This window comes from Podarcis melisellensis, assembly GCF_964234715.1.
Source record: "Podarcis melisellensis genome assembly, chromosome: 11".
Taxonomy (NCBI): Eukaryota; Metazoa; Chordata; class Lepidosauria; order Squamata; family Lacertidae; genus Podarcis; species Podarcis melisellensis.
Window position 1 is genome coordinate 416,873 of NC_138543.1, and position 12,446 is coordinate 429,318.

The 12,446-nt window shown below is 42.7% G+C and overlaps 1 protein-coding gene across 3 annotated transcripts in view; it reads right to left on the bottom strand.

Moving 5' to 3' along the window:
* DOCK8 (dedicator of cytokinesis 8) overlaps positions 1-12,446 on the bottom strand; it is a 143,236-nt gene that overhangs the window by 47,755 nt on the left and 83,035 nt on the right. For 2 of the 3 annotated variants that reach the window (XM_081930350.1, XM_081930352.1), the window contains 3 exons: positions 11,187-11,336; positions 9,223-9,336; positions 6,656-6,811 (listed from right to left, as the gene is read on the bottom strand). In XM_081930350.1, coding sequence (XP_081786476.1) covers positions 6,656-6,811; positions 9,223-9,336; positions 11,187-11,336 — 420 coding nt within the window. The remainder of the gene's footprint in view (positions 1-6,655; positions 6,812-9,222; positions 9,337-11,186; positions 11,337-12,446) is intronic. The other variant, XM_081930351.1, reaches the window with a different exon arrangement.

Consider the following 12,446-nt stretch of genomic DNA (forward strand, 5'->3'; position numbering starts at 1 on the left):
CACCCATGGAAATTGGCTACTGTGCAAAATATGAAATAGGTCTTAGGTGTGTAGTTCCTGATCTGTAGTGGCTCATATCCTCACAGGGCAACGAGGGAGCCAAGACTGCTTGATTCAGCTATTAGCAGTGTTGGCAGGTCTACTAGGGCAAATGGGGAACTGCCCTACCAAATGAATACCAGTTTGCATTCATCCAGCCCTCCACCTGCCTGCCCTTTTACTTATAACCAGTCCATGGGGCAGCACTGCCAGACAGCATCCACCTCCTGAGTCTTAGTTTTATTCCACATGCCTCAGAAGGGAAGATTCCCATCAGCACCAGGCAGCATAACCAATGGCCAAGGCTGGTGAAAGCTGTATTCCAGCATCATTTGGAGGGCTACAGGTTCCCCATCCCTGCTCTAGATCAATACAAATCATCTGGAGAAATCTAAGTTGAGCCCCAGCCAGAGTCAGCTCAAGCACTGTACAGTGGTCCCTCTAGTTGCGGACACGATCCATTCCGGGGGGCCATTCGCACCCCAAAAAGTCCGCAACTAGATCGGTGCTTCTGCGCAAGTGCGGAGGGTGATAGAACTCTTCCACGCATGTGTGAAGCGTGCAGAACGCTTCTGCGTGTGCGGCGAAACCTGGAAGTATACACTTCTGGGTTTTCTGTGCTTGCAACCTGAAAAGCTGCAACTTGAAGTGAACGCAACAAGAGGCATGACTGTACAGGGAGGCAATGGATCATCACACAACAATCCCTATTAGCCAATACTGCAGAAAGCAGGAACTACATCTTTTAGCTGTCGTGCAGGCATGCCCCAAGCTGGCATAAGTTCTGCAAGGAGACCAGAATTGTTCAGCTGGTAGCCAGCTGCAGTATTAAATCATGCAATTCTAGCAGAAGGCACTGCTGACTTCAGTAAGTTCACTTTGTAAGTCATTCTTAAATGTAAAAGGAGATGGTGTCCTTACTTAGCAGAAAGAGTTGCCTTGAATTGCTACTTTCCTATCTCTAACCCTGCTGAACAGGGAACCAAGCAAAGGGCCAGAGTAGTTGGGGCAACCGTATCAGATGGGCAAGGTACAAATAATAAAATTGTTGTTGTTGTTATGGAGACCTAGGGGATCTTAAGACTATCTACCCATGGAAGCTCAGTTTACTTGGCTGTAGGGCAGAACAAAATCTGAGGCCTGGTTTTGGTCTAGTCTAATCACTACAAAAGGAGAGAACCATACACTCGTTGGGAAAGAAGTATCTTCTGCCAGTTATTGTCGGGGGGGGGGGCGTTGTGAGCATATGAGGAAATGGTATTGCACAAGAATCGTCACGGCTAGGCCAGTAGAATGAAGGTGAAGGTCCATTTGGGTGAATAAACTTTACCAAAACATCTCCCACATCTTGATTAATCTCCGATATCATTCCAAAGTACCAAAAATGATCATACTTGATGGAAGAAAAAATGAAAAACTTACAGGTGATACCAAGGCTACAGCAAAGAAACTGAGGAGCATTGAACTTGTAACGTAATCGACTGTGATAATAGTATAATCTGTTATGGTAATTTTTTACTTTAGTTTAATTGTTGTCCTTATTGTTATTAACACATCTGCTGTCATAAAACTGCCTCATTGTGAATTGCACCTCAATATATTTAACATAAATGTTAAAAAGTCTCCATGCATCTATTATTTCAAGATGGCATGCAAACATCATTCCGCCCCCCCCCCCCACACAAGATAGACATGTCTTTGTATGCAATAATATTCTGAAAAAAAAATTGGGGATCGTGTAATGTTGCATAATTGAATATAATGCATAATTTTAAATTCTGTTAATCTTTCTCTTGCTAGGTTTTATTACCATACTTGTCGGCATTTAAAGTTTCTGACCGATTTTTTTTATTATTATTTCACAATATAGCCAATTTTCGTAATTCTTTAAAAATATTTTATTACATTTCCATTTTATATATTCAAATACAATCAAATTATTCCTTCTATTAATTTTTTGCTCATTTGATGGAGGGAAGCTTAGCGACTTCCCTCCATCCAACCCATGGCTTTCAAAATATATCCTTGCATTTATACATTTTTTGAATCTACACTTTCTTTTTAAATTTAGCTCAATCTTTAAATAAAAGTAAAAAGGTACTATTACAAGACTTTTTACAATACTGCTAGATTTGTTAATTGATTACAATTATCCTTTAAACATTGCGTAAATTTACTCGTCGTCAATTTTCATAATTTTAAATACCACAAAACAAAAAACAAATCTGCACTTTCAGAAAAAAACAAACCTATAATAACCAATATTATTTTAAATTTTAAGATGAACAACTTTGTTTCATTAATTTTTTTCTATCACAGCTATGGATTGTAATGAAGGAGGTGAGGGCAGGTGACCCCACCTAGGCCCGAAGTCACCCCAGGCCTCCAAACCAAATTTCCCCTTTCTCTCTTCTAGAATCCACAGCTTCAGCTTCTCTCTGCTTTCTCACAAGATGCTGCTACATAAGCAAAACATTATTTTTATCAGTACAAGAAACTTCAAAGCTAATGAGTGGCTCTGTCAATGCCAAGCAGAAGCAGGCATGAGAACTGAGTCTTGTCTCACCCAGTTGCAACAAATTTCGGACACGCTGACATACAGGCTTCTCTTTTTTTAAAAAAAATATTTATTGGGGTTTTTAATAAAAGAAATACAAAAATAATAAACAGCATTGCTTTGTTTTAACAAAGTTTCATAACTTCTTTAGACTTCCTCACGTCTCCCGCTCCCACTTACATCGTTAATAAATTTTTCCAAGCAAATTATCATCTTATTTGCCATTTTGTAACCACTCATTTAAATATAATATAACAGCTCTCCAACAAATTTTGTTTCTCTTAACCTCACTTATCATCAAATTCCGATCCAATTTAGTGATGGCCAATTATTTATAACCAAGCATCCTTCTTAACATTCCACTAAATCACAATATTTCTGTAGATAAATCTTAAATTTCTTCCAATCTTCTTCGATCCTTTCTTCTCCCAGGTCTCGAATTCTGCCAGTCATCTCCGCCAGTTGCATATAGTCCATCAGTTGCATCTGCCATTCTTCCAGTGTGGGTAGATCTTGAGTTTTCCAATTCTTAGCGACAAGTATCCTTGCTGCTGTTGTTGCATACATAAAGAATGTTCTATCCTTCTTTAACACCTTCTGGCCGACAATACCCAGAAGGAAGGCCTCTGGTTTCTTAGTGAAGGTATACTTAAATACCTTTTTCAACTCATTATATATCATTTCCCAGAAGGCCTTCACTTTAGGGCAGGTCCACCAGAGGTGAAAGAATGTTCCTTCATTTTCTTTACATTTCCAGCATTTGTTATCAGACAAATGGTATATTTTGGCAAGTTTAACTGGGGTCATGTACCATCTGTATATCATTTTCATTACATTTTCCTTCAAAGCATCACATGCAGTAAAGTTCAACCCAGTGGTCCACAACCTTTCCCAGTCTTCAAACATAATGTTATGCCCAATATCTTGTGCCCATTTTATCATAGCCGACTTAACCATTTCGTCTTGTGTATTCCATTTCAACAGCACGTTATACATTCTTGAAAGTACCTTAGTCTTAGGTTCTAACAATTCTGTTTCCAACTTCGATTTCTCCACCTGGAACCCCAACTTTTTGTCACTTTTAAAAACTTCTTTAATCTGAGCGTAATGTAACCAGTCTCGCACTTTATCCTTCATTTTCTCCATACTCTGCAATTTCCAGTTATTTCCATCTTTTTCTAGCAGTTCCCAATATTTTGGCCAATAGGCTTCCATATTGGGTCTTTTTCGGGCCTTAGCTTCCAGAGGTGAAAGCCACCTTGGAGTTTTATTTTCCAATAAGTCTTTATATTTTGTCCAGACATTGAACACTGCTTTTCTGACAATATGGTTCTTAAAGGCCTTATTGATCTTAACCTTATCATACCATAAGTATGCATGCCAACCAAAAGCATTGTTATAACCTTCCAGGTCCAACACATCAGTGTCTTCGAGAAGTAGCCAGTCTTTTAGCCAGCAGAAAGCTGCGGCTTCATAGTACAACCTTAAGTCTGGCAGGGCAAAGCCCCCTCTTTCTTTCGCATCTGTTAATTTCTTAAACTTAATTCTGGGCTTGTTGCCCTGCCAGACAAATTTGGAAATATCTCTCTGCCACCTCCGGAAGCACTCCGTTTTGTCCACAATTTGCAATGTTTGAAACAGAAACAACATTTTTGGCAGTACATTCATCTTAATAGCAGCAATTTGGCCTAACAAAGAAAGCTTCAATTTTACCCAACTATCCAAGTCTCTCTTAATTTCAGACCAACATTTTTCATAATTATCCTTGAATAGATTCAGATTTTTTGCTGTTATGTTTACCCCTAGGTACTTTACCTTTTTCACCAATGATAGTTCTGTTTCTCTCTGAAACCGTTCTGACTCTGTATCTGTCATATTTTTCCCCAACACCTTCGTTTTTTGTTTATTTAGCTTAAATCCCGCCACCTGACCAAAACAGGCTTCTCAACCCCCCTTTTTCCTGGGAAGGGTGCCAGGAGTCCCAAGACAGGATTTTCTGTTCATGCTCAGGAAAACCCATGAGGCAGGGCTCCTGAGGAGGGGGAGAAAGGGGAGGGAACTGGAGGGAATATATACTCTGTGCAATGGCTGTAAAACTTGTGCTAAGCTTGTGAATTGCTCCTTCTACGCTTGCTCCTTCTACCAGCCCAGATGGTAGCAATAAAGCTCTTTCTCCGAAATTAACCCTTGAGTGTCTGTTTGACTCCCACTTCCCTTCCCGGGCGCAATGCTCTTCCCACCCAAAGGCAAAGCCTGAAAAGGCTACAGTACGAAAGTTGTACCCAGTAGCCATTTTCCCCACATGATGTCCAAAAAACGTAAAATTTTGTTACAATACATTAAAAAACCCATAAATTTCATTCTTTGTCGAGAAATAGCATGTCTTTGCAATAATTTTCACCATCAAAAAACTTTTGATTACATCATGCCCACATGCTGAAAATTTAGGTTTTCTAAACCTAGTTTTCCCACCAAAAAACTACATTTATAATTTTTTAAGGCATTTATAAAATCTTTTGAGTTCTGGTGTACTTTTTCATGAAATTCTCAGCATGTTATTGAGCTTTGCATAAAATTTCAAAGAGATCTGATCATTGGTTATGGAGGGAAAAAAATGTACACAAGGGTGAGGATCTCAAGAGGGACAGAAACACAGATTCCAAGAAAGTTTGAAGTGCTATAAAATTTAAACTGTTTGAGAAAGAGGGAAAAAATTTAAGGGGGTTTCTTTCAACCATAAGGGAAGGGCATACACCAAGTTTCATCGAAATCCGAGATGGTGGGTGGCATGACCACGTTGAACTGACGTAGAATGACCGGGCAGTTCTAGAATTGGTAACAGCTCTCCTGCTTGAAAAGCTACAGAACTTGCATTTCAGACAAGGCTAAACTGTGAAACCTTTTTATTCTCTGCACAAATCAGTAGTGTCCAGTGGGGGAGGGCAGCACCACATCTGGCCTCTTGTCTACAGAGTCACTGGGGGAGGGATGAGTGTTGGAGAGGTTGGAACTGTGAGCAGAATTGTAGCTAGCTGCTCCAGCACCTGGAGCGGCAGGGGGCGGGGCGATCCGCCCACGGGGGCACTGTGGTCTGCCCAGGGGGGTGGCGCGGAGACCTGCCCACGGAGTTTGCCTGGTGGGCGCAAGCCCCATGCTGCTGTTTTGGGTAGCACGGGGCCCGAGCCACTGTATCACTCCCAGGAGAGATGCCAGGCCCCGCGGTAAGTGCTGCCACCTGTGGTGCGCCATTTTGTCACCCCCCTCAAGGATGGGCCGCACCCCCTATGGACCTGGCTGTGAGGGAACAAAAATGGAGCCAATCTGGTGCTCCTGCCAGAACACATGAGCAGCCCCAAACCTCTCCACCATCTCTCCCTCTCCTGGTATGTGGCAGTGACTACATGAACAGAAATGTAGAGCTGTGGCTTCACCAATTGAGCCATTTCTGCTAAGAATGAACAACGTGACAAGCTGACCACCTGTTTAGTATTGCCTGCCACCCCAATCACCAAGCAGTGTGAGATTCCAGGGCTTCCACGCACTCACCCAGGGTTCATGTTTCCTTTGGAAATGAGGCACGGTGGCGACTGTGGTGTCTTTATGATATATGGTTTATTTTTACACATATACCTATGATGGCTATGATGGCCTATGATGGCTCACAACATTAACACCCCAAAAGGGTCTTGTTTCTCCCATAGCTCAAGCCTTGGATTCAAACAGACTATTTCTTCGGTTTGCTGCTTTACTTCTAGGTCACTACTTCACTACTAACTCTACTCCAAACTCTGACCTTATCTGCTAAGGGAGGTGCCGCCCCCATTTGCCATCTTGCACCAACCCCCCCTTAATGGATCCCAGGCTATCACCCAGGCTATAACCTTACTATAACCTGGCTATTCCAAGAATTAGAATCCTTGGTTAAATTCTAACACTTGCTGGATACCGGAATTAGAAGAGTCTAGTACACAGCTTAACACCCCAAATTCATAACACTACCCAGTAGATGTTTACTCATACTTTCATCACACATAGCAAACTATAGGAGTGGGTACTTACCTGAGATGACAGAGAAGGAGAGGGAGATGTTGGAGCAGATCCTGAAGTCATAAAGAAGAGATTCAAATTGAGGTAATGTTCATGACTGCAGAGAATTTGGAGAAACTCCAGCCTCATGGAAATCAGTGTTGGAAGAGTATTAAGTTTATTTGACAACTGAAAAAAATTACAAAGGAAAACATGACTAGAGTGAATAATTGTATAAACAGAAAGAAATACCCTGCCTCACTTTAGCATCACTTTTTGTTTAATAAAAATAATGAAGGAGCATCAAATACTGTAAATTGCTCCTTTTAATACTTGCATCTTGTAAGTTTCCATCCATTAGAATCTAATGGTTTGATGTTCTTTGCTAGCAAGAATGTTTTATCACTTGACCGACTTTCCACTAATGCAATGCTTTAGCAAATTTGTCTGGAAAGTAGTTTCCTTGCTTGTGAAATTAAAAATAACACTTGCAATTGTTACCAACAGCAAAGTAAACACATAGAGTCCAAAGGCCCTTCACACAACTGCATTAAACCAGCAAACTTTAAATTGTTTTTCATCCACTTTATTTTGGATACAGGAAGTTGATGAGAGAACTTTAGCCTTCTTTGCACAAAAGTATAAAAACAAAATACCATATTTTTCCATGTATAAGACACCCCATGCATAATAAATCAATATTTTAAATTAGGGTTGCCAAAACCATGAATGACATTGTAACTTACAAGCAGATGGAAATCTGTAGCATTGAAAGGGGGCAAGGAGGAATGTGGAAGAGAAAGCCTGCAGAGGACGGGCAGGAGGCCCCCTCCAGCCTGCTCCCCTATCCCCCAAAAGTCCCTAGCCCAGCGAGGGTGAGAGGAGTCTCTCACTGCCAGGGCCATCTTAAGCATATCCGGCACCTGGTGCAAAGATCATTCCGGCGCCACCCCCCTTTCCCAGAGTTGTCGACCTTTTCCCAAGCCTCTGCAGGGATCACTTTCCTCCTGCGGAGGCTTGGGAAGGAAGCTGCACACCCGCCAGCCATATGGTTGACGGGGCACAGCTGGCGGGTGTGCAGGGAAAGCGGAGGCCGCTGGAAAAGCCGCACAGCTCCCCCACTCACTGAGAGGCCAGCGCTCTGGCGCAACGAGCCAGTAAGCCCAATAGGAAAGAAGGCTCTGCTCAGTGCTGTCTTGCCCAGGGGGGCCTGTGGTCCCTGAACTACTCCAGAGTAAGCACGTTGTGCATGAGAGGAGAGGCAGGGCTCTCCAAGGTGGGGAGGTTGGGCGAGGACAGCAACACCACTACGCAGCTCTGGGGAGGGTGACCTGAAGGAAAGGCAGTGAAGGGTTGGAGGCATTCTTGTGTGTGTCCTGAGGGGAGGGGGCTAGGACTCGGCAGAGGGATCGCGCTCGCTCACATTCAAATCTGGCTGGCTGATGAGAGCGGCAGCAGCAACAGCAGCAGTGCTTGGGCTGGTGCCGGATTTTGCTGTGAGTTGTTTTTTACTCCTCCACCTGCTGCTGCTGCTGCCTGATGCTTGAATGGTGGAGCTGAGAGCTTCACTGCTGCCATGGCTGCAGCAGCAGAACAAACAGTAACAGCTACTGGGAGAGAGGCTTGCAGGGCCCTGCCACCCGAGGAGCTCAGCCTGAGATAGCCATGTCCTGGGGACCATCAGTGGCAGCGGCAGCAGGTTCTTGAGCTTTTTTTGGCCGATTGCTCTCCAAGTTGTTAAGGTTTTTTCCGTCCAAGCAGACAACCTGCCCAAGCCAGAAGTCTGAGTATAAGACTACCATCCGTGTATACCATGGGTAGGCAAACTAAGGCCCGGGGGCCGGATCCAGCCCAATTGCCTTCTAAATCCGGCCCACGGACTGTCTGGGAATCAGGGTGTTTTTACATGTGTAGAATGTGTGCTTTTATTTGAAATGCATCTCTGGATTATTTTGGGGGCAAAGGAATTCGTTCATTCCCACCCCCCCAAAAAATATAGTCCGGCCCCCCCACATGGTCTGAGGGACAGTGGCTTGGCCCCCATGCTGAAAAAGGTTTGCTGACCCCTGGTGTATACAGTATGTATACTGTATACTCAATGACAAAGGTCTAAGAACTAAGCTCTATCAATGTCAGAGTGGGGGAAAAGACTCGTCTCCTAACAGATTCTGGCAGCTCTCTGCTTGACACCACCCCACTGGACTAAAAGTTGATTCAGACATTCAGAAAGACCATGCCCTCATAACACAGTCCTCATGGGTCCAGAAGCCCCCCAGATGTTCACTTGTTCAGACACCCCACCTCTCTTCACAGATGGCTTTTTGACCAGGAAGCCTAACAAGAAGCCTTCTGCCAAACGAATTAGCATTGCATGTGCAAGATGACTGTGATGTTGCATTGCGTTCGAGGAACTGATAGGGCTTATTAGCTGGAACTGTCCCAGCCGTATAATTAAAACAGAAGTTAATTATATGAAGGAATGAACTGAAGCTAACGCTGCCATCTAGGCACACTAGGGAGGGCACACTATTCCTACTGAACATGGTGGGGCTTCCTTGGATGGTGCTCCATGTTCTGGTGGAGGTTTCAGTCAGGCCTACCTGATTGCAGTAGTGTTTGATGAGGTTAAAGACAAATCCACGATCCATGAGAGATAGAAGATCATACAGGAAAAATGCTAAGCTAATGTTGATCTTTTCTGCTTGTTCACTTTCCTTTAAAATAACAATTAAAATATGTTACTACACTTAAAATTAGCTTTCTTTTTACACATATTTTGAAGGGGAAAACTTATAAAATAACCAGAGGACTTTTCAGGTCATTGTTTATGTGAGTGCCCTCTTGACCAGCCACGCAAGTTTGTCAAGCACCTGGAAAGCCACATAACATGAGTGCCATGCAGCTAATAGCCCAGAAACAACCACTTTTACAGGCATGGAAGAAACTTAATATTAGCATTTGTAAATGAAAATGGCAATGTGTCATTTAAGGCTCATTCTGCATTGAATTAATCATGATAATACTTGTAACATGTAACACAAAGTGAAAAAACCTGTTTGGCAATCTAAAGCTTGACTGATTTTAATAGAAGGCATCGGCCAGCCTTAGCATTAAGCAGTATGAGGATGAGTTTGAAAGTCATAAAAGGGCAGTATTTGTTCCTTGTTTAACATACTACTATTTTTCTTTTACTGCCAGAGAGAAGCACTTGTCTGATTTTCTGCCTCATGTCAAAATAACTTGGCCAGCCTTGAGTACAATGAACCTTGACCTGTGAAGGTGTGGGTGGTGAGGAAAATGTCATTTTCTGTTCAACCTGAGCTAGTAAAATGCATTGGGCCACCTCTGAAGTAATAAATCTCAATGGTGTTATAAAATCCATGGGTTTTGTAATCTTTATATAATTTATTATCCACCCTTCAATAAAATTAATCCTGGTGTCTTATAAAATTCAAATTTCATCATGAAATAAAAAATTATTTTGAAGCCCTGGAACCTTGCCACTTTAGGGCTCTTTTGGAAAACTAATTATGCAGAAAATCTGTATAAGACCATATCAAATTTGTTGCTGTTACATTTTTTGAAGCCTGCAAGAATAGAAAGTTCTTAACCTTCCCATAGTGAAAAAGGTAAAGGTAAAGGACCCCGGGACAGTTAAATCCAGTCAAAGGCAACCATGGGGGCGTGGCACTCTGCTCGCTTCAGGCCAAGAGAGTTGGTGTTTGTCCACAGACAGCTTTCCGGGTCACTTGGCCAGCAGGACTAAACCACTTCTGGTGCAATGGGACACTGACGGAAGCCAGAGCACACGGAAATGCCATTTACGTTTAATGATTAGGTCCCATGGTATGTTCTGAAGACACATGAAGCTACCATCTTGCTACAGCCAAGTAGGTCTGCCCAGCACCTGAGATACCACCTTGGGTTTCATGACAGAAGAAAAGCAGGATGTAAATGTAAGAAAATGAATATATTTTAAAATACCTTTGTTGGTCTGCTCACATAGCAGTATAAAAGAACATAAATCAGAGTATAATAGTTGGTGGGAACATATTCAAAAGTTATTCACAAAACAAATACAGTGGTGCCCTGCAAGACGAACGCCTCGCAAGACGGAAAACCCGCTAGACGAAAGGGTTTTCTGTTTTGGAGGCGCTTCGCAAAACGAATTTCCCTATGGGCTTGCTTCGCAAGACGAAAATGTCTTGCGAGTTCCTGCGGGTTCCCCCCCCCTTTTCCTAAGCCGCTAAGCCGCTTATCAGCTGATCGCTAAACTGCTAATAACGCTAATCCGCTAAGCTGTCAATGGGCTTGCTTCGCAAGACGAAAAAACCGCTATACGAAGAGCCTCATGGAACGGATTAATTTCGTCTTGTGAGGCACCACTGTACCTTGGAATGCAATTTATTGGTGTTCAAACCATTTCTACCAAATTTCAGAATGTCTTTCTGTCTTATCGATAGAGTAGAGAAAGCAGATAAAGGGAAGTTTTCCAATTGCTCTGCCTTTTATAATACTAGAGCCAGTAGTCATCCAATGAAGCTGATTAATGGTAGAAAATTACCTTCTGAGGTTTGACTAAAAGTGCTGCAATCTCTGAGGTGACCACATTCACTATAGTGGTGATGTCATCCTTGAAGCGATTGGAAAATCTACTTCGGCGGGGCGTGTCCTGTTTGTTCATGTTATCAACATACTGAGCCATGCTCTTGATCTTTAAAAGAATAGGCACTGTTTAATAAATGTGTGGCTTTAAAATGGGGCCAAACTGGGGACTTGAGAAAATCAGAATATTCTGGAGCCCTTTAAGAAACCCTCCTCAAGCTTTTCCTGCATTCCCTGAAACCTGAGACAAAAACCTCTAAAATCTGTACCAAAAATCTTTGCAAGGAATGTCAAGTATTCAAACATCAACTCAGAATCAAGACCCAAATTTCCAGAATTCCTGCATATAATGCATATAATTCCTGCATATAATGCATATAATTCCTGCATATACACAAGCTCCCTGGCTTGAGTTAAATATAATACTGGTGGTTTTTTAAAAAAAATAATAATCACAAAGGCATCAGTGCAGGGATTCATGCAACTGGTGTCATGTTTACATTGGCCTATATTTGTACTTCTGCCTTTGCTGCACATGAGAGGCTTGCCGAGTGAGACAGAACTGCAATGGCAGCGGGTTACTGAGTGAGAGGAGGAAAGGGAGGTTGGGGCTGTGTGGGTGCTAAGTTGACTTCACTGGTGCACCATATTAGTCCTGGCCTCCCCTGCAGTGACACAACTGCCAGGAAGCTAGCGTTGCGGCTCTGTTCCATCAGGCAAGCATCTTCTGGTGTAGCATACATCTGGCCCACAAACTCCTGGCATGCAAAAATGGTGAATGGTTTCCATACTTAAATGTAACACTAGACACAGAGTTTTGTTTTAAAAATGAACCACACACTTGGCATCATGTTTAAATTTATCTCCTTTTGTTTCTTGCTGTGTAAGTGATCAGCTCAGCTGAGTCAGTTTTCCTCCCTTTCACTGGCAGTCAAATCCTCACAGGTTTATCAGTGACCCAGAGTTTAAGCAGAGCCTAAAGAACTCTCTACTATGCTGTTGGAGAAACGGTCCTGATTCCTTGGAAGCTATTCCCTCACCACAGCTTCTTCCCTGACTAAGCTGTTATCATTTATAGGTTGCCCATAATTCACACTTTCATGATTACAGAGAAAGACTCGATAGCTGCGAGGGCCAAGGAACCATGCTAGGATTAAAGCATTCTTCACCTTCCTTCAATTGGGCCTCTTCAAAACCTCCAACAATGAGAATGCACTGA